Source organism: Taudactylus pleione, unplaced genomic scaffold (assembly GCF_031769625.1).
Source record: "Taudactylus pleione unplaced genomic scaffold, aTauple2 ptg000093l, whole genome shotgun sequence".
Taxonomy (NCBI): Eukaryota; Metazoa; Chordata; class Amphibia; order Anura; family Myobatrachidae; genus Taudactylus; species Taudactylus pleione.
This window is the reverse complement of record NW_028284495.1, coordinates 39,124,441-39,147,769: the sequence shown is the minus strand read 5'-3', so window position 1 is coordinate 39,147,769 and position 23,329 is coordinate 39,124,441. Positions and strand designations below refer to the sequence as shown.

Sequence of the window (23,329 nt, the reverse complement as noted above, 5' to 3'; positions counted from 1 at the left end):
GTTTGTTATTGCCTAGTGATAGCAAAAATGATAACACAAATATACCACATTCAATACAGATATATATCTTTTGAAATGTATATGTTTTTCTTATTTTAAAATGCATATTTAAATAATTAAATCCCTTGTTTTGTAGGTCCTACTTGGACATGTGCAAAGTCATTATGTTCAGTTACCTCTTCTGGTTTGTTCTTACGATCATCTTCATTACGGGGACTACAAGAATCAGTATATTCTGCATGGGCTATTTGGTGGCATGTTTCTACTTCCTCTTATTTGGTGGCAATTTGCTGCTAAAGCCTATACGACGTATCCTGTTCTTCTGGGATTGGCTAATAGCATACAATGTCTTTGTTATAACAATGAAAAATATATTATCAGTAAGTACCTACTGTATTTATGGTTTTTATTTTTATTGGATCTGTTATAACTTCTATTCCATTTTCTAAAAGTGTAATGAGATTTATTACAACTTATTTTCAGACGAAATAAGTATGCAGGTTACTGAAATAGCATGAACATCTATTTGGTAGTGTGGAAAATACAATAATTAGGTATGTTGGTAAATGTAAATGGAAGATTAAAGCTATTGGCTGTTTGTTCAGTTTCCTTCCGATCTCATTAACGGACCCCCAAGAAGCCAAAAGAAATCCAGTTACTCCATTGTTCTTAATGGACGTATTACATGAAATTCGCAATATACATGTGTTGTTGATTAGAAGAATACCTGTACAGGACATTAAAGAAGATATCAATCTGTGAAATGTTTACTGTCTTTAAAACTGCTCTCAGGTTTTGCACATTACCCCACCTGTGGGACCACTGAAATTATTTGAGTAGGGACAGTAATTTATCATATTACAGAATAGCAGCAGCCGGCCTGGGTGGGAATTTAAATCTGATTGGATGGGATGTATGTAAGTAATGGAACATCTGTTTGGACAGAAATTGTTGTCATCCAATCAGAAGCTGCTTTCAGATGGTTCCTCCCTTCCTAGCAAATTAGCTACCTATAAAGACATCCCTAGTTCTGTCCACTTTGCTACATTGGCTTGTATCAACTAATGATGGGGATCCCAAGGGAGGTAGACAAACTCAAATACTACATTGGGGGATTAGTAACTCAAGGATTGGTATTGTATAGAGACTTTTTCCAAACTGCAGAACAGACTATTTAAATATAACTATATGGTTTATGTTTTGGATTTTTAAATGTATTTCTACATTTAGAGATAATGCTAGTAGTGTTTTGTATTATTTTACATATGTAATTAACTTTTGGCTATGCTTCTAATGATGTTTTACAGGACTTTGTCAAATTTACTTTCAGTCCTATTTCATTGATTTCAGAAAGTGTTCTGTACTGTGTATGCACATATACATGGGGGAGAGAACATGCGCACTTACTATTTCAGACTTCTTCTAAACTCCAAATGCTAGACAAGCATCTTATAGATGTCATTTTTCTTTGATTTCCTATTCAAAAGGGTTAGCTGTATATTTTTAACTACTATTATTATTTCTAATACTACCTGAGCTGTATTTGGTAGTTCTCTCAATAAACAGCTGTACATTATAGTTCTTTAATCCTGGTTAAGTAATGTGTATGTGATAACTTAAGTAAAGTATATGTGATGTAAATCTTTGATTTTCTAATCTTTAAACTTTTTTTATATTCCAGATAGGGGCATGCGGTTACATAGACTCACTGATTGAAAACAGTTGCTGGTTAATTCAGGCATTCAGTCTGGCCTGTACAGTAAAAGGTTATAATATCCGTAAGTAATTGAATTAAACATATCTAGCGCAATAATCTTAATTGTTTTAGTGCATAAGAACCTAAATACAAAAAGCAGGAGAGGAGATCTAAGTGTCTGTATAATAACCTACAGTACAAGGAAAGGCCTATGTCTAGAACCTGCTCCTGAAATGCTAGGCACCAGCCTGTACAGCTCTGGTACCATCTAGAATACAAAACTAATGTCATACAGTAGCTTCACTATGGATATTTTTATTTTGTTTTCTTTATTAGAGAATATTGTTTACTTTAAAAGAGATTATTGCAATTCAGATCCCGCTTCAATACCAATACTAGTTTAAGGCTGAGCATACAGTAAGCTTAGTAAAGTTAAAATTGCAATAGACACACATATATATATATGATATGTATATTGTATGTACACATTATGTATTACATTTATGTATACTCACATAGATGCAATTATAATACATTTTTATTGCCATCTGTAGGTTATGTTTACATTTTGCATTAACATATTGGGGCACATTCAATCAGCCGCAAACTGTACATCGCACAACTTTTTAACGTGAGTAAAACCCACGCCTGTGACATCTTGCTATTCAATTAGGAATCCACTTTAAGCAGGGATGTGCGGTCAGGGTAGGCAGGGGAGGCAGAGCCTCCCCTGTCATACTCCCTCCCTATCATTCTACGTGTCATGCTCCAGAGTTTTGATATAAAAACTGTGTTTTTATACATTTGTGCCTCCCCAGCCATTGACCTCACCGCACGTCACTGACTTTAAGTTAACATATGCAGGGCCGTAGGGAGGGGTGTGTGAGTGGTGCTATTGCCCTTGGCACAGGCCCCGTGGGTGACACCATTTCTGCGCCACGGGCCTTGCATCTGGCTAGCAGGGTGCCTGGAACAGCCAGTAGTTCTGCTTCAGTGCTGCTCTCCGTGCATGCACCCTGCAGTGTGTAGAGCCACCTGGAGCATACGGACAGCTCTGCACTTTCTACTGTCGACGACCACCCCCCATCACATGACATCATGGGTTCGGGGGCAGCATCGGGCGACAATGAACCCTGCTCTGCCGTTGAACATGGGTTTTCATGGGAGAAATCTCAGCTTTAACTTTGCATCACCAGACTAGGTGACAACTATGAAAAAGTCCTTATTTTAATGTAGAAATGTAGGATATAGTGCAGTACCTCTGGTACACTCATCCCAATGGAAAGTACTCTATTTAGAGTTGTTTAAATAGTAAAATATCACCAGTAAAGACATTTTCATGTATTTTCTCAACCCCCCCATAAAAATTGGATTAATGGTGTAAGACGTATGTTGAGATGTTTAATTGATGGCAAAGAGAGTTTTGAACTTGGAGCTGGAAGTTGACAGTATTTTAGACGCCCACTGCTGATCTTTCATATCTGTTCAATCTCTCTCTTCTGCGTAAACCATCGACGGACATCGGCCACTCACGCAGCATATACACCAGGTCTGACCAGCCGCAGACACTGCAAGTCTTGTCACGCACAGAGGGCTGTCATGCTGCATATGCAATTTTAGTGGCTAATTTATGTACACCCATGAAACGACATTCAAACGGACAGACACGCCTGCGTTTTTCAGACCACTCCCTCATCACCACCCCCAAACGCTGACAGCCTGTCACTCACTTTGCGATGGTTACTTCCGAGCGTCCTTAATCGCAATGCAAACGCAGCACATGCGCTGTGCGGCTTATACGCAAGCCTAATGTCAAACAATTGCTCGATCTGCATCCGTATTCGCACTTGCAATTGGTACTGAATCAGGTCTTTAGAGCACAATATATAACATGGACCTTTTCTGGTGTTAATCAGGCATCGGCCAGTCAGCCTATTACTGTATATAGAATGGGCAATAAAAGGAATGATGAATCAGTATAAATGAAACAGTCTAGTCTTCAGCTGAAAAGCTAGTCTGGCTGGTATACTCATGACAGATAATGGACTTCTGAAATACTGTAAAGGTATGAAAGGGCAAAACCTATTGTAATAATATAAATGACAAGCAGGTTAACACCAGACTTTCATGTTTTCATCTTAAACTATGTACATGCTAACCTAAAGCACTGACATATTTATTTATAAGGTTCATATATTTACAGTGATCCAGTGAACCCATTTTGTAGAAAAAATAAATCTAAGTGATCTTCTTAAATTGATTGGATGAAACAACTAGGCCCTGACACAAACACATTGTACCCCTTGTTAAGGTCATACTGGTACCACTAAGTTTGAATGGAGAATATATGGAACCTCTCATGAGCCTGGTTTGCTGCCTGAAATATATTTACTATAATCTGCCACATACGTTCTGAGTAACATTGTATAGGACTGTGTTAGCAGTTTGCAGTGAAGTAAATTTAACATTGCAACTTATGGGATCATTTAACAAAACATAATTACACGTCATTTAGAGATGAATATACAGTATAGTCAAATCAAATTTTATTATACACACTGCAGAAAACTCTTATCTTCATATAATTTATAATCAGACGTACTTAAAACTGTAACATGTTTATCTTCTATCTGTTCTCTTAGCTATGGATCAAAAAACCTGTCAGTTGCCGAGTGGTGAGGCTGGTATCATCTGGGACAGTATATGTTTCGCTTTCCTGTTATTGCAAAGACGAGTGTTCATGAGCTATTATTTCCTGCATGTTGTTGCAGACATCAAATCTTCTCAGATTCTTGCATCAAGGTATGTGCTGGATGTATTCATGACAAGAGAGAACTGTTAACAATTTCAGATGTAACTGTTTATTTTATTTAGTTCCCTACACATGAGCAAAGAATTGGGAATACCGCACTGTAGATTGGTGCCATAATAAGGCTGAATATTAAGAATAATGGTACACAACTTGGGGCTCACCGGGAAGTTTCTGGATGTGCCAATGGCCTTTTGGGGCCGCCTGTTGACCGGATGATATTTAGTTATTTTGTCAGTTATAAATTTTTTGCTTTAAACTGTATGTTTGGAAAGGGGAAGGGGTAGTTGGTGGTGAGGAGGGGGGCTGCGGAGCGAGCTTGGTGCCATCATACAGTATACTGGCTCCAGCCTTAATGCTTAAAGGGCGGCACAGGCAGTGAAGCATCTGTGTGGCAGACATTGTAGAGCAGCTGCCGCATTGCCTTGTGAGATAAGGCATTGCCTTGTCTTCCGATACAGAGCTACGCACCTAGACGGAATCACTGAGAAAATCTGGTCAGGAACCAGTAACAGTTGAGTGTTGTAACTGATAAAATGTCACTGCTTTCAGAGAAGGAGAATCAGTTGGGGCACTGAAAAGAAGGACGAGGGTATTTGCTCACTAACTGTTATTAAAGCCTTAATATGGAGCATGATAAAATATGTATTATGTATGTATTATGTATACATTGTGTAGTTTATAAATATGTATGAATTCAGTGGTAACACCTTCAATTCAGAACTACTGTGTGCAATAAAGATTCAAGAGAACACATCTCTTTTTCCAAATAAATATATTTTCATGCTAAAAAATAAATAAATAAAGATTCAAGAAATCCTACTGTACGTTAAGTAGGAACCGAAATGTATTACAAAATGGGCAAACCTACATCTAATGTAGCTGGGCATAACAGTGTGTTAACAACGCCTACTTGTGTTTGGCCCTGTCTACTGTTAATTTGGTCCCACCTAGGTGAGGCTACATTTAGATTTTTTTCTAGGGCCACTTCAAGTTCCTAATTTAACCCTGTATACAACTGTGTGTAAAGTGTATAGTATGTATTCTAGCAATAATAAAATACAACAAGAAATAATTAACCAACATAATAGGTATATAGGCTGGGTATTGAAATCTGGTAATATATACAGAAAATATAGGAAAAATAGGCACAAGGTTGCTTAATATAGTCTACAGTTAATATAGTCTTCTAGCCAGAGGCGGCACTACCATTAGACCAACCTAAGTGCATAAGGTCATTCATTCAGTGTTTTCATTTTCTCCTTGGGAGAACCACTGACTTGATGGAGCAGTATCTGGCAAATCATTACCTGTGTAGCTGCCGGGCGCTCCTCTATGTCAGTGTCCAGTAGTGCAGCTATTACTTCTCTACCCAACGCTATATCCTGAGTCTTACAGGAGCAAAAGATACCCTCTTGCTAACGTGAGTGTCACATGCCCATACTGGATATATGGCACCCACAGAGCTTCAATGAGCCTTGTTCTATTCAGTAATGTCAAAAACTGGCCTCCTGATTAATTGCAAAGATATGGGCTCTATCATCTAGAGTGCTTGGACCCTGGGGTTTTCTAGTTGCAGTACATGATCATAGTAAATTGTATCCCATCTTTCTTCACACTGCCCCTGACATACTCCTCCTTCACAATTATTCTATTTAAAACTTAATATAAAAAAATAATCAAAATGACCCAGCAGAAATAGCTTAGGGCAGGATTTTGGCTAATAGTATTGCTATGAAAGATGCCAGTTTTTTTATTTTTCTTCATGTCCTTTCAGAGGTGCCGAACTCTTCCAGGCAACAATCGTCAAAGCTGTCAAGGCAAGACTTGAGGAAGAGAAAAAATCCATGGATCAACTGAAAAGACAGTATGTGCAAATCCCTCTCCACTTCACAATAGCATGTGGGACAGTCATGTTCCATCACATCGCATACAGGGCAGCAGTCACAGTCATACCTGCGACATTTCATTGTATATACTTCCTGCACACAACACAATCTGTACTCATTGTCTTTAAGATGGGCCTCATTTGCTAAGCATAAAAGATTCAAGATGTTGTACAAAATCCTCTTTGGTGGCATTTTGATTTTTACATGAGCAACTTCTAATTCATATGGGTTTGTAGAGCAAGATGGTGGCATTTAGGGAGTAGGAGAAAGGTTTAATGGCCAGTAAAAGTTTGGTGGAATGAGGATAGAGAAGGCGCAATAAGGTGCCTAGATATGCTGACCAGTAAAAACAATGAGATTTAGTATTGCAACATGAGATTATGGACATTATATAAAGGGGATTACAAAGCAATTTTTCTTAGGGTCAGAGATTGCGTCTTATCATATATGTATGGTGGGATACTTTTTGTACCTTACCAGGAGAAGCACATGTTTCGGAGCATGTGAAGACACATTTTGCCCAAAGTAAAAAAAAGTCTTCAAATGCTCAAATAGCTACATGCCATAAAAACAGTCCTGTGAGCCCGCACCATTATGAGTAAGGCATAAGAGGATAATCAGAGCAGTGTTTTGTTTTTTTACTGAAAAACTGAAAATAGAAAGAGGTGGTAATAAAATGGTAGGTTTACTCTTGTAACACTTGTGACCAGTGCACCTCTCTGTATTTCAAGACGTCTCACATTTCCTGTGCAGGTCATCTTGTCGCATCTGTGCAAAACAGTCTTTTACACTGCACATTGAGTACGCTTTATAAATGAGGTTCATTGTGTCTTGTACACAAGCATGCTGGACAATGCCATAACAGTTCTCCATTTTACCAGGATGGACCGCATAAAAGCCAGGCAAGAAAAATATAAAAAAGGTAAAGAAAGAATGTTAAGTCTTACTCAGGAATCAGGAGAAGATCACGGTATTCATAAACAAGAAGATGACGATGATGAAGGTATAGTACTTTTATATGGGAAGATCCATCGTAATCACGAAATACCAGTAAACCGGGCAATACGAAGACATTTTATATGCTACTGTATTCTTGTACAGTATAGCATAATAAACCATGAAAACATGTTTACATGTTTTACAATGCAGAATTCCACAGTTACCCTTTAACAAAAGAGTAAAAGGAAGTAAAAGCATATATATACATACACACAAACTAAATATATATTATTTATATATATATATATTTACACTGTATATATATATATGTACATGCATACACACACGTACATACATACAAACATATGTTAATAGTAAATAGAACCTTCAATAGTTGTAGAATACAGATACCTTATGTAGCCTGATGATGTACATTACTTTATAGCAGATCTGTGCTCAAAAAGAAAAATTCTTTATGTAAAAAATATTTCTTAGAGCCCTGGAGGAAAACGCACCCTGTAAAAGATAAGCATTGGTTATACATTCTCATGCTATTGCTAATGTGTATCTGACAGTGTACACACGTGGATTTTGTGCACGCATTACATAAAAGTAGAATTGATTTGTACTAACAAATGTGCATATTGTGTATGTGCATTGACTCATTCACACCTACTGCACATGCATGATAAACTCTGGCCTAATCTGTGTGTTTGGTACATGTGTGAAAGGTTCTTATGTAAGAAATGCCTATACTATGTATGGCTTGTTGTGTTAAACATCTTGTTAACTTTCATTTAAATAATCAATTAATGTATGAACATATTTCATTTTAGGAGAAGCAGAAAAACAGAAAGTCAAGGGCAAAAAAAAGCAGTGGTGGCGGCCTTGGGTTGATCATGCTTCCAGTAGGTTTTCTCAGTCATTTATCAAATATATGGATTTACGCCTCATATCCTTGACCAGAATTATCCATTTGTTTTACTGCATGGTTTATCCTTTGTGACTCCACAGAAGGTTTATACATTATACGCTCACTAGTTGGAATGTACTTATTATATTGGTGGTCAGCTAGGCTAGGCTAGATGGAAACAACTTGACCTTCTAGACCACCGTCACAAAGACTGCAGAGACATTGAAGTTATTCACAATGCTCTCAGTTGCATCAGTGACAAATATCTGCTTTCTACCTATACGGTTGGGTATACCTTCACTTGTTGTTGCGCATTGATCAGTTGTATAGGGCGCTAATATTCACGATAATCTATGACCAGATCTGGGGAGTCATAAACAAACTGTGCCAGTGTTTCTCTTTCATTAAATATAAAAAAAGAGATAATATTGTTTATGAGACCTGTCTCATTTGTAGGCTGTAAAGTATGACGTTGGCCCATATTTTACGAATTACATTTTTTGGGTTTTGTACTTTCACATGAAAAAGGCTTTATTGCCCCAGACATTACATCAATAAACAATGTACTGCTGGAAGGTATTATATAATCTAGTGCTGTATAATAAATATAGGCCAACCTGAAGAAATGTTCACCCCTTGGCTATTAATAGAAGCAAAAAGTTTTCACTGGTTATATTTGCCGTTGTTAACAAAGGGGTTAACATTTATGTGGCAACTGTAAAGTACAAATTGGACATAACCTATTGGAAACTATTTTCATGCAGACACTGAACATGTGTGTTATTCTGCAATATGTAATGACTGTATTATGTCACGTTTATACTTCACATTGTTTAAAAAAAATTTACTAGGTCTCTCCAGATCTATTAATATGGGATTTATTCCCATGCTATGAAGAACCTCTGACATGGTGAATATGGCTCTTATTAATAAATCACTGAATTGTAGTGGAAGTTGATCCTCTACTAGCTCTGCAATGGGTATGCATCATTTGGTCACTGACATTTAATTTTCGACATTTGGGTTCCAGTTCATTGGGCAGCAGATATTTGGGAATTGCTTATTTGGGCACTGTTGCTTTGGGTTCCTAATCCCATGCCCACATCTGTTACCCTAATCTACAGTCCCACTTTCTATACCAAAACCCATACCCCATTCCTTAACCCTGATGCCCAGTAAGCAGCTCCAGTACCTATGCCAAATGCCACTCATTAAAGTCAGTAAACTGGAGCCTAAAGGACTGGTGCCCAGATAAACCTGTGCTCAATTGTCATTGCCCAAATGAACTGCTCCCCTCTGCAATGTTTTCCTGTCATTTTGCTCTTAATATAGGACCTGTTATCTTAGTACAAACTATCATCAGTATAAAGCTGCTATGACATCTACTGCACAGTATGCTGATAACTGCATCATTGCTTTTCAGCCACGTCATATTGTGACCAGTACAGTAATAATTGCCTTACGTGTAATGCAGGTTGCACAGGGCTTATTCAACATATGTAAATAGGGAGATACAAATGAAATACGTATAAATAATGTATTTATCTTGATATACTTCATACCAAAAGTATATAATTTTCTGTTTACTCAACTACTTTTTAATTATTTCTGGTAAATTTTGCCATGTGCTTTATAATTTGGGAAGTTTAATCCCTGTAATACAATCTCATCTTCTAAAAATAAGACTTCAGGCTTGACTGAACATATTCTAATTTCTAATATTTTTAATGGGTCCATTCAACACAAGCCACTTCTGTTCATACAACCCATACAGTGACTACAGTTTGCAGTATTTATTTTATTACTTCCCAGAAGCCTTAAAGGAAAGTCGCATAGATCATGTTGTGTGATTCACGTAACTTACTTGAAGTGTATTTTTAAACTTTTTGTATCAACCTTTTACGGTGTGTAGTGTAAGTGACATATAGATTAAGCGTTTTTTTTCATCAAAAACATGCAGAATCAGGGCTTTCTGTGTGTTTTTCGTTAATTTTAAGTATCTTGGAAATGTCTAATCATGGTAATGCTAGAGATCTCGCACTGATCTCCTGGGTTGCTAAAGTAATGTGCCTTTCTCGGCAGCCTTGCGCTATGTTTTGTCCTCAATAGGGAAGGGTTATTTGCTCAAATGTATCAAGCTCCAAAAAGTTTTTTTCTTCCCGGAGCTTGAAGTCATAAACTAACGCCACCTTCAGATGACGTTAGCTATCATTTCAATGTGTGTGCAATGAACAGATTAATAGTATAGATGTACAAAGATTGCTGCTGTTGCAAAATAGTGCTTCATATTAAACATACATAACAAATAAATCTTATATTGTGAATGTTATAAAACTTTGTATATTATTATACTATTAGCATTTATTTAAATAGTGCCATCATACGCTGCAGCTTTTTTCAAATGGATCCTAAAACAAATGCATAAACAGAGATTAAAATCTACAGGAAAATTCGAGTTTGAAACGGGAAGTTAAATTACACACATGGCATATTGGTGTAGTCAGAATGCAATGGAAAAAATTTATTGGTGGGGCTATATGATCCAGTCACATAACATTTGTCTGGAGGTTCAGTAGTATAACCTAGAAAATTAAGATTCAATGTATTTTATTTAATAATATCTTTGGGACAGCACTGATGCGCGATGGTTAGCTTGCTGCCTCACAGCAATGAGATCTTGAGTTTGATTTCCACGGAGACCATGTCTATGACCTTGTATGGTCTCTCCGTGTTTGCGTGGGTTTTCTCCATATACTCCAATTTCCTCCCACAAGCCAAAAATATACGGGTAGGTTGATAGACTTCTCATATAAGCTATGTAAAGTAGAGGTGAGCAATTTGGTTTTTGAGGAAACCAAAAACACCCGAATTTATGGGGTTCCAAGTCCCAGTGCAGAAATCACTTAGGGGTTGGTTTTGGCAAAAAAAAAAAAAAAAACACGGGGGTCCACGCACATCTCTACTGTAAAGTGCTGCACAATATATGTGAGCTATATAAATAACTAATTTTATTCACTTATACTTCCCTAATATTAAATAAATTGAAATAGAATAAAAATGTGCGTAATGTGCAGGTCAGTTTTTGTTGAAATGAAGGTGTATAATAAGAGCAAAATGTTCATTCCTCATCAATTTCTCTTCATTGTCCTGATAGTGACTGTTATCTCAGTGATAAGCTTAAATCCACACATTACTTTAGCAATTGTGCCCTCTACATAGAACGTAAGTAATGGAGTGGCTGCAATTGTGCCCTCTCCATAGAACGTAAGTAATGGAGTGGCTGCAATTGTGCCCTCTCCATAGAATGTAAGTAATGGAGTGGCTGCAATTGTGCCCTCTCCATAGAATGTAAGTAATGGAGTGGCTGCAATTGTGCCCTCTCCATAGAACGTAAGTAATGGAGTGGCTGCAATTGTGCCCTCTCCATAGAACGTAAGTAATGGAGTGGCTGCAATTGTGCCCTCACCATAGAACGTAAGTAATGGAGTGGCTGCAATTGTGCCCTCTCCATAGAACGTAAGTAATGGAGTGACTGCAATTGTGCCCTCACCATAGAACGTAAGTAATGGAGTGGCTGCAATTGTGCCCTCTACATAGAACGTAAGTAATGGAGTGGCTGCAATTGTGCCCTCTACATAGAACGTAAGTAATGGAGTGGCTGCAATTGTGCCCTCTACATAGAATGTAAGTAATGGAGTGGCTGCAATTGTGCCCTCTACATAGAACGTAAGCAATGGAGTGGCTGCAATTGAATAATGCTGACCATCTTTCGTTTGTGTTCATTTGCTGTCTTTGTGTTTTCATAGGCTTGGTGTAATATAAAAAAGAATCAAAGCAGTAAAAAAAGGTTCTGCTCAAGGATATAAGACATAGGTTATTCAATATTCTTACTAACTTGGAGGCGAAAAAGGTCTTTCTTAATTTACAGGCACTAATCTGCTATTTGGTCCTTCAGTCCTCAGTCAGCATTGCTTTATTTGTCACTTTCTGCTTATTATGTGTAACTTGTTTTCTACTTTATAAATGTTCACTGTGTAATTCTCGCTGTTTCTGTTTGGTATAAAGTTGGATAGATGCATTGAAGGCCGAACGTTATAAAACGTGTTGCTGTACTTGTTCAACACTCAATGTTTACTTTAAAGCATATCAATGCAGAGCACCTTTTTCTGTATGCTGTATGCTACTAGAAAAATGTGTACGGGCTGCCTATTTACAGCGCAGGTAGCCACATGTGAGCTAAAGCAAGATACTGTATATGACAATGTTACCTGTTATTTCACGTACTTCGAAGTGCTCTCACTGACATCCTCTTATACATGGATCTGACATGCTCCTCGATGTGTCTCTGATAACGTTTCATTTTCCCCAATACAAGACTTCTCCTGTGCCGCTACCCACTTATGGAATTCTATACCACGTCCTATCAGAGCTAACTGTGTTCCCACATATATTACTCACATTGGTACAACTTTGCCGATGTCACAGTCTCCAGCCCAAGCCACGCTTGCTATGCTTGTCTCCATTGTGTCCTATACACACTAGATTGTAAGCTCTCTTGAGCAGGAACCTCTATAACATTTGATTTCATATTCCGTTTATCTTATATGTCCTTGTTTTATGTACGCTGTGTCTTCCTCACCATCTGAAGCTGCGGGGAACTGTGATGTTTTATAAATCAATTACAATTATAATAGGCATGAAGCAATGTAATATTACTAGCTACTTGTGAAATGCATTTCTGCACTATACTTGTATACCTGTTCTACAGCTACTACATTTATATGGGCAGATTCAATTAGCAGCAAGATCTGTAGTGTGAAGTCCCAAGTTACATTAACACGTATATTAAGTGATACTTTCATAAAGCACGCTCCCATTTCCCTTGCAATTCAATTACAATGGCATTGTGCCATGTTGCATATTAACTCTGCAGCGTTCAACCGGTGTGAAGTGCATAATAGAAAGGGGAAATCATATTGAACCCCAAAAACATGGTATATAAGATAGCAGTACAGTGCAGAAGGCTATTAGTGGACAAAGTATTGGAGAAAGTTACTGTTTCTGCTTTTTATTGAAAATGACATGGAAAATTAGATGTCTTTATTGGCCATATATTAATATTTTAAAACCTCGAAAATTATAATTATTTATTGGCAGGGATGCCATATGGGGTACAGAACTGGGACCTTACAAAAGCGCATTCAGTGTTATTTCTGAATGTATAGTGGTTTTAAGGAATTTTCCGCCAACTCACGGCTAATTGAATCTGCCCCATAGAGTGTAAAACAGTACAACTCACAACATGCAATACTAGTAGGGCATGACTCACTCCAACACCTTAGTTTATATGCAGTTACTGCACAAAAAATATATTTTCTCAAAGCCCATACTATTTATTAAGATACAGTATGAGCTTCTGTAGTTTTCCATCAGTCATCCTCTTCTATTCACTGTTTACTTCAAGCTGATTTAGCAATTCTGTGGTTGTCAAAGAGCCTGTACTAATTCTAGAAGTGAGTGACTACTTTATCTTGCTTAGTGGTCAGAAGCGGTGATTATTATTTATTTGAGACGGACAGTGAAGAGGAAGAAGACGATGACAATAAAGATGAGGATGAGCCAAGAAAAAAATCTGCATTTCAGGTAGGTTTTAATTGGATGATAACATTAGTTGTGCACGGTGGGAGAAGCTTGTGTAGGTACTGTATATATTTTCTAATATGCTGGAGACCATTAGGCTGGTTACCTACTGGCGTTAGAAAAACAAAGGTGACACCCCATGTGCAACATCATCACCTTTTACGTACAGGGACGGGATGCATCAAGCATCGCATTTTGGATGCAATGCATTCCACCACTGATCCCATGCATATCGGCGTTTATTAAAGCTATGTGCATGTAGATTTAAGCAAAGGAGAGCTTTCCCGATAAGAGCTGTCCTTTGCAGTGTGTGGACTTCTGGGTTTATGACCCTGGGAGTAGTTCTGCACATGCGCCAGCTGCGGGGCACCCTGGGACGGATCTTATTGGATACTTCTAGGGGAAGTCTTCGAAAAGAAGCCCATTGGCTTGTATTAGGCAATGCCATCTATAGATGGCGTTGCCTATGGGTTCCAAGCTCCAGAAAGTTTCGCTTTCCGGAGCTTGGTGCTTATGGGAAATGCGGTCATGCATTTTCGGAAGTTTGACCACATTGTTGCAGTTGATCCATCCCACCCACAGGTAATTGCTCATGGAGTTGGGGGGGTCTGTTCACTGGTTTGGGTAAATAGAGCAGGTAGTGCCCAAAAGATGTTGGCGCTCCACCGCTTCTCCTGACTGCAAGGGCATGTGGGTATATGGCTATTGGAACCCATAGGTTACATCCCCATACATACATACATGCTTTTACTAGCATTAAAAAATAAATAGTAAAACCATGTTGTTTTTTAACGCCAGTTAGGAAGGAGCCTTATGTCTCATACTGTTCTTATATGTTTAATACTGTAATGAACACTTTGGTTCATTCACTTTCAATGCTGCTTGCCTATAGCATTGACAAAACACTTTATAATGGGAAAGGTGTTTTTGGTATAAGTCTATCTTCACTTTTACCATGAAAAAATAAAGTTTTACATGGAGCTTTATTTTTCAACAATGCAAGAAAGAGAAAAGTGAAGAAGCATAAATTGGCATTGCTCACAGTTGCTTGAAATGTCATTTGTTTAAATAAAGCGCTGGTTATAACTCTGTATCCTTCCTTTTTCAGAGTCTTCCTCTCATTATGTTTAGTATTGTAGTGTATACAGTTATAAGGTTCTGTAGGCCAGTAGACCATTCAGCTGTGAACCAATAGTAAAGTATATGCTTTTTAATAAATATGCATCCTTAAGTGAATTAATTTACCACACAGATATTCTTAATTGTGTCAATAACTAATAATCCTTATGCTTTTTATCCGGCACTGTAATGCATGGTGATATAGGAAATATAACACAAACAATAACCCATGTGCACTATGCGTGTATAATAAACACTGTATTAGAAACCAATAATGTCTGCCCACTAAGGATGGGTAGTCTTGTATATCGTGTGATCATGTTATTGTGCTTTCTGTGTGTTTAAGCTATGGTCATTGTCATCCATGTTCACTTTCCCTACTAATTCCTATTGCTTTGTCCTTCTTTTAGAGAGCTATTGGAAAGTTTGCTTCAGCAATTTTAGCCTTGCCAAAGTCTGTCATTAAACTGCCTAAAACAATTCTTCAATATTTAATCAGAGCTGCAAAGGTATTCACCAGGAATTTCACTAGTGTGTGCAAACTGTGCTGGTAGGCAGTAGTGTGTTAGATAACTGTACCCTCCCGAAAATGCCTCCTTTGCATTTCCTCCATCATCAGTGTACGGGCATGAGAGTAACGCAACATTCCAAATACTGGTCATCTGTACTAATCCTGCAAAATGATTTCACAAATTGGCAGATTGAATTTTATTCAAGTATATGCCTTACACATAATGTCAGCTATTCAGCACGGAAATGCAAATGCAGGCATTGTTATCTTTCCATGACATTGTCTTTACTGTTATTGAAAGGTAAAATCCAAGTGCATGTACCAACAGGGGTGGAAGTCAGTGCAGTTTTTGGTTTCCCTTTATTCTCAGGAAGCTGGTAAGACAATTAATTACTAATAGCAAAATGGTATACGTTGAATTAATGTTATTTTTTTTACTTTATAACAGTACTGGTTGCACTAAAAAGGTTGCAGAATTTTAAGTTGGGTTATACTGTATAATGAATATGAATGTCCATATGTCCAAATGTGTACCTTTTTGGCTTTAGTTATTTACACAGTGCAGTGGATTCTAAATTTCTAAATATGCTAAATTTCTTTGTTTAAATTGTGCTATTAAAAGACATCTTCTGTTTGATTGGCTAAGCATTACATGACATGGCACTAACTTATCCCATAAATGCCTGTAGTGCTTACTGCCATTTTTTATCGCCCATTATGCAGGTACACTTAACCACCAGGACAGCCCTTCCAATGTATAGCTGTGCCGGCGATGTACAGACTTGCGGGTTCATGACCCGGGAGTACTTATTAGCATGTGCATGCACAAGCTTTGGGGAACTGAGAGGTATCCTATGGATCCTTTAGATCCCTCTCCTGTGAATTTTTGCAATAAGAAGCCCATAGACATCCTTAGGCAACAATAGATGACATTGCCTATTGGCATAACTTTCCGGACCTTGATGCATGTGGTAATATTGCAGGCCCATACTCCTATGGGGACTGCTATGCTGAGGGACCAAAGCAGAATTCTCCAATATATGCTGCAGTCCCTGTTCTTACATTAGGAAAACTGCTTTTTATATGGAGACTTTACCGCAAAATAGCTAACCAGCACTGGAATAATAACTGATGTATAGCAGTTAAAACGGTCAAGGAAACACCTTTTACTTAAAAAAATATCCCACAGTTTGACGTAAAGCCCATGAATCACCACTGTCAGATGTCATCTTGCTCCTGTAATACTGGTCCAGTCTCCCTATTGCAATAAAATTGCCCCCATGGCTTTTAATTAGTTTTATTTAAAAAAAAATTCTGTTACGTGTTTATTATAGTCACCAGTAATCACCACCATACTATATGAACTAATCAGGGATTAACAACCCCTCCCATACAGTACTATTGTATATGGCCTATCCAGTGCTGCACATTCAGCATTGCACTGAGCGCTGTATGCGTTGACAAATCTTCAGGGTATCAAGCGCTAAATATTATGCAATATCTAGACATGAGAATATCACAGTTAGGACATTCAGTGAATGGGGTCAAAGGCTAAAATAATACATTTGGAGGCGTTTAATCGGGAGTCTGAATTTACTTTTAATTACCCTACTATCAGCCTGGGAGAAGTATTCATTTGGCAGATTGAGAATCTCCTCTGAAAATTAGTGTTAGTAAGCTATTGTGCAGAGTTGCACTGCACAGCAGATTCTCAATGTTTAACTCTTTCCTTCCCAATTGGCTCAGCTTATCAGGAACATTGTTGATACATCTGCAAATTTACCTTGCCAGCTCACCTTTTTGTTCATTTAAATGTGCTCATCTGTCATTTTGCTTTTTGTACAACACAAGATGCAAGTAATGCACTTACTGTAGCTGCCCTGCTGAATAATATATTCTGAATGTATTAGTTATTGGGGCATAAGGCAACTGTAATAGTTTTTTATCTGTTTTGCCTGTGACAGCAGTTTGTAGAAAATAAAAATAGCATATTTGTTATATGAAGACATAACTAAATAAGATAGGAGAAAGAAATTTAAATAACTGTAAAGTCCAAATGAGCTGAGTACATGTCCCCTCAAAAACTCAAAGGATAGAAACGAACATTCAAATATTGTGTTCATGTAATGTGGGGTACTACTCCCCATACCTGTGCCAGGTAACTGACTCAAACTGTTTTGCCAAATCAGTGTAACATAATAACTCTGTAAACTCCAGCTTCCCTGAGACCCAGGTGTGTTTATATCATGAAATGCATGTGTTGCTTGTACTTATGCATGATCAGCTCACGTCTATATTCTGCTTTTTGTGGTACCCTTGCATGCTGTAAAATGTGCAATGCCATTTAGTATGATTTTCATTTGTGTGAACAAATGATAATCTGTAATAAAATGTATTTTATTGATTGTTGTTGTAATATAGTAATTGCATATACTGTATAATTAGAAAAATAACTTCCTATTTAACATCTGCCAATTCATATGGATAAAACTGCCTGAAGTTTTTTGGTGTAGATTTTTTCCTTGACACATCTTGAAGATATTAAAATTCTGTGCTGAGCCATTTCATATTGATTTCAATGTATTTGAGCTAAACAGTAAAAGTAGAATTTAAAGGGACGTGATTAGACAACTGTCACAATTTCTGTTTAAACACTGCATTAATAAGGCCATATTTGTTCTTTATTTTCTAATTAGTATCAAATTGGCTACATAAGTCTCAGGACCTGATTCAGAGCTGGACGCTCTGACCAGAGCGCTCGCTCTGAATCAGGGTCCTCCTACATGAAAATGGAGCGGCCTCTTGGACGCTCGCATAGCTGTGGGTGACCACCCACAGCTATAGCGAGCGTCCATGATGATGGTCACGATGGTCAAGACCATCGCGACCATCGGGCTTGCGACGGAGACCCTGCGGTAGGGTCTCGCTGCCGCAAGCCCTGGAGTGATTTTGGCTCTATCAGAGCCAAAATCACTCCCACTGACATCACTACTGATGGGGCCGGCTTCAGACAGTAGGCGTTCCCATGGGAACGCCTCCGTCTGGCAGCAATGCCCCCGGCACGCCCACCAAAGGGGGCGTGCTGTCAATCAACATCAACAGCACGCCCCCTTTGGTGCAAGACCCGGAGCGACTGGTACCCTGTCGCTAGCCGGGTCTCGTACATGCGCACGACGGAGCTCCCTCTGTCGTGCGCATGCGCAGTAGGGCACCATCGACCCGCTTGAGAGCGTCCTGCGCTCGCGAGCGGGTCTGAATCAGGCCCTCAGTTTTTACCGGTGTACTACTATAATGACAGTCCGTACATTGCTGAGCTGTAATTGCTATCACTGTTTCCTTTCTTCCTCAAACTCATTAGGGTTAATTTAATGAAGTGTAATTTGTCAGTGTTGCCAATTGTAGACAATTTTTGCTGAATTATTTTAAATGGCAATTTTATTAAAGGCAGAACTTGGTGTGTTTTAATGTGTCAATTTAAATGCTGATGGGCCAGTTTACAGTTTCATATGTAAACCCCATTCTCTTGTCACTGCCATAGATAGCAGTGTTATTTCTTATTTTTGAAGAACTACTTCAGCGCAGTTTCTCAACAAAACCAGATTTTGGGATTTCCTTGTGTGGAAAATTATATTTGATATGTGTATGATTATATAATTCTTGAAAACCTGACCGGTGTGGAGCATGTAAGGCCCAGAGTTGAGAAAACTTGAGGGAGTGGCGCAAGCAAGACCTGATTACTGTGTAAATCCGAGGCTCCTGAGACCGCATTTACTGTAGCAATAACATATCAAAAGAACAGTGAGATTAACTTCAACTTCGCATTTTATATTTGTAGCATTGATTACATGGCACTAGTCTGTATCAGAATATAAAAAAAACTAAATTTTTATATAATGTCCCTTTAAATCCTAAAATACTGTCATTGAAAATTTTATGTTTTTATCTACTGAATATATGTCTGATGATAAGTTACATGTAAGAAAAATGTCTAAATTGCCTTTTTTGTAACGGCCACAAATAAGACAAGAAAAAACTACAGATATTCAATTAAATCAATTAGAAATTTCTATTAAGCTAAGTATTAAAGATTATTGTGGACAGTTTTGTTATTTTATCCCAAATAATTTCTAGGATTACCATTTAAATTAATTATTTATTTTTACTCTATTGTTGTGGGACTTTCTCTGCAGATTTCTGTGTGTGGCTGTTTCCAATCACCACTTCCATAGTGTATACTGTACATTTCTGTGTGCTGTATAAACACTTCACAAGTGCAATGATATGCAGTTCTTTTTACTTTGATTTTTTTTGTGCCTCTTTCAAGCACAGTTTAAGAATAAGGAGATCAAAACTAGTTAATTGAGAGAAAGAACTAGAATGACTTTTCCTTTTTATAGTACCACGGAAGTATGTCCTGTTCTGCAGCGTATTCTACATGTAAATATAGGGTGATTAGAAATGGCGATCCTTTTTATTTTTCTAAACATGTTGGTCTAAGAAATAGAAAATAATATATAATACATAAATACTGCAAAAAAAATCAAACACAATACATAAATCCAACTAGAAAAAAAAGTATTCTAATTGAATACTGATCAAAAATGAAGTACTGTAACATAATATAACATACATAGATACTAAGGGGCATATTTATGAAAGTCATTTTGCAGGAAATCCCCACAAAAACGCTGTTTCTAAGGAATACCCACAAAATGTAAGCACTCCCATAATGTATGAAGGAGGAACTGCAACAGATATCTCAGATATTGGCTTCAGTTCCCCCATTTCCAATAGCAGCCCCTGGCAGGTTTCTATGGTGGCTGCTATATTGTGAGATTTACCAAGCTACAATGTCTGCTCACACAAACTTGGTCTGATGACAGCAGATGTGCAGTAGCATCATGGCTGGCCCCCCGCAACAGCAAGTGCAGTGATCCGGCATCTATTAGAGTGATTCTTGTTAAATGCCGGCGATACTTAATTTCTTATTGCTGCATTAAACAATGATGAAAAATTCTAATTATAGGGACCGAGTCCAAAGAGTGCTTTGTATCTACATCATAATGAAAAGTGTACTCACATGATCTTATCAACCAATCTATAATTCAGCTACACTTTTGTAACAGAAAAGGTTGTTTTTTATGTAAAGTGTAAGGTAAGCAAACAAAACAAAAGTGTAAAAATCATGTAACAACTATTTAAACCATACATCAAATACTTTTGGTGCATATTAAAAATGAGAGCAAAGACAATATTGTAAAAAGATAATTGATTTGAAATGAAACTAAGGCTGGGTACACACACAAAGATTTTCTGTCCAACCATCCAACTAGTTGATTGGTTGGAATGAAAATCTGGTAAGGTATGAAAGCAAATGTCAATCAGCAATTTGCTCCCAAACGCAGAAAAATGGACAAAAACTGTTGTTTGAACAAATTGTTTACATCAAACATTTAACAAACTTGTCTGACAACCATTTTCAACTGTTTTCTGGCATTTAGGAGCAAATTGCTGATCATCAGTTACTCCCATACGTTACCAGATTTTCATTCCAACCAATCAACTAGTTGGATGGTTGGACAGAAAATCTTTACGTGTGTACCCAGCTTTATGATGTATATTAGTTTAAAGAGATCATGCAAGTGGGAAATTCATCCTGAGTTAATTAGGAATTTTACAGAATTTAGAAGTCAGGAACTTCTAGCTACCTGCATGGGGTTGGCCATCAATCTTCAATGATTAGCAACCATCAATGGTTAGCCACCAATGGGCGATGATTTTACTATCAATGGTGGAGATCCATTGTGTGTTCTTCCACCATTGATGGCAGAGGTCCAAGGGTGATGCAGCAATGGTTTTTTTTTTCATTGCACAATGCTCAGCCCCCCCTTTCGTACACTACTTTGCCACACCACCCTTTGACCTCCTCATTTATGTGTCCCCAGCTAGTGATGTCCATTGATGGTTCAAACCATAGTTTACATCGATGTTGGAAAACCATCATCAGTAAAGTACTGAAGGTATGAAGACCATTGACGGTGAAACATACGATGTCCATACCTACTGTTCATCAACACTGTAATTATAATATTTTTCTAGGGTAAATACTGTAAAAGGCATACTTATCTATCTACAATTGCTTAGTCTGAATTAAAATATCTTCACCAGCTGATAGATATAGTATCTGTGTGATCATTACCAGTGCTGATGTACACTTACATTTAAATATCTATACTGACACATTCAACCCTCAGGGATCAATTTTAATGGCACAATCAATATAATGTCCTTGCATGGAATGATGCAAAGATGAGCAGATATGTGAGTCATGTTTAAATGATTAAATAGATGTTACATTTTATGTGTGTGCAGTCAGGAAATTTATTTATGTAAAGCAATAATTTCATCAGAGTGATTTACACTCTGCTAGTAAGTCTAATAGCCATTTTGTTTGTTATTCATTAGTCTGTTGTTTAAGCTGTATATATTTTTTAGTTTTACATTTGGAAGTTGAAAAAGCTACAAGTCTAAAATTAAAGCTTTAACATACAAGTGCTGAAACAGTACACATTTCAGTGGTACTAAAATAATAAGTCTAAGGAGATGTCACAGTTGAATTCAGAACAGAACACATTTAAAATAGGATTCAATATTTACCTAAATTAGGTCAACCTCTTTCTGCCTATTTATCTGGCTTTCTACTTATCCATCCACACATTCATTATTCTCCAACATGAATCCTTCCTTCTGGTCCAACATATTCTGTTCCGAATGTCTCAAATAACTTACTAATGCAGTTACCTACCCTAAATTTATTGATGTTAAAAAGAAAACCCTTTTAATTAATTAATCCAACACAGGTTACTGCAATAGTAAATTATGGGGTCATTCAAGAGCTGATTATCTTGTATCAAAAGGGAGCAATCTGTCTATCATATTTAACTGAAGTTACTGTGGTTTGTTTAGTTTATGTACCAAGCCTGGATAACCGATCCAAAAACTGCCCTGAGACAAAGACGTAAGGAGAGCAAAGAGGAGAAGGAAATGAGGCGGAAGGGAACAACCGAAGGTACTAATCACCAGTCCATCATTACGGAAAATGTGGATGTTGTATACTGCTTTTACACCTAAATCCTGGGTCCGACCCAGGATTTTGAACACAGGTCCATCCTGGTTCAGACCCGGCTTCAGACACCATTTACACTGCGATTCGATCCGGGTTAAATCCGGGTCGGCGCCGTTTACACTGAACCGGGGTCATCCCTGTTAAAACATATGGGAGAGTAGGCAGGTATGTGCTAAGGTGATAAAGACTGCAGGAAAAACATATTTTTATAAGACAGAGGCCTATTTATTAAGCTGAGGTTCAGACGAGTCAGCCTGCGCCTCAAGCTGCGGGATAGGCGGGTGGGTAACCAGTGGCTGCTGCGGAGGAGGCTGGTAAGGGCTGTCTGTACTCTCTGCAAGGCTCTTGTACTACAAGTGACTGCAGAGATGGCTGATGAGGGCTCTCTATGCTCAGTCTGCTGCTGCATGTGCTGTCTCTGCGAGGCACTGACAAATGACATCATCGGCCAGTGACCCAGAAGCTCGAATCACAGTCTTTCAGCATTACCCAGGTCACTGCCTCATTACCCGGGACCTACCCATGTCCAGCCCTGCTCAATTCCTAGGTAAGATTGCCGGGTCATCGGCCAGTGCCCCCGAATCACAGTCTTTCGGCATTACCCAGGTCACTGCCTCCTTACCCGGGACCTACCCATGACCAACCCTACTCAAATCCTAGGTAAGATTGCTGGGTCAACTGACCTGG

General features: G+C 38.0%; 1 protein-coding gene across 2 annotated transcripts in view; it reads left to right on the top strand.

Annotated features, from left to right (window-relative positions):
• PIEZO2 (piezo type mechanosensitive ion channel component 2) overlaps positions 1 to 23,329 on the top strand; it is a 488,868-nt gene that overhangs the window by 402,754 nt on the left and 62,785 nt on the right. For both annotated transcript variants that reach the window (XM_088469701.1, XM_088469700.1), the window contains exons 26-34: positions 137 to 380; positions 1,682 to 1,778; positions 4,339 to 4,498; positions 6,283 to 6,372; positions 7,276 to 7,397; positions 8,170 to 8,241; positions 13,786 to 13,889; positions 15,416 to 15,514; positions 22,483 to 22,585. In XM_088469701.1, coding sequence (XP_088325827.1) covers positions 137 to 380; positions 1,682 to 1,778; positions 4,339 to 4,498; positions 6,283 to 6,372; positions 7,276 to 7,397; positions 8,170 to 8,241; positions 13,786 to 13,889; positions 15,416 to 15,514; positions 22,483 to 22,585 — 1,091 coding nt within the window. The remainder of the gene's footprint in view (positions 1 to 136; positions 381 to 1,681; positions 1,779 to 4,338; positions 4,499 to 6,282; positions 6,373 to 7,275; positions 7,398 to 8,169; positions 8,242 to 13,785; positions 13,890 to 15,415; positions 15,515 to 22,482; positions 22,586 to 23,329) is intronic.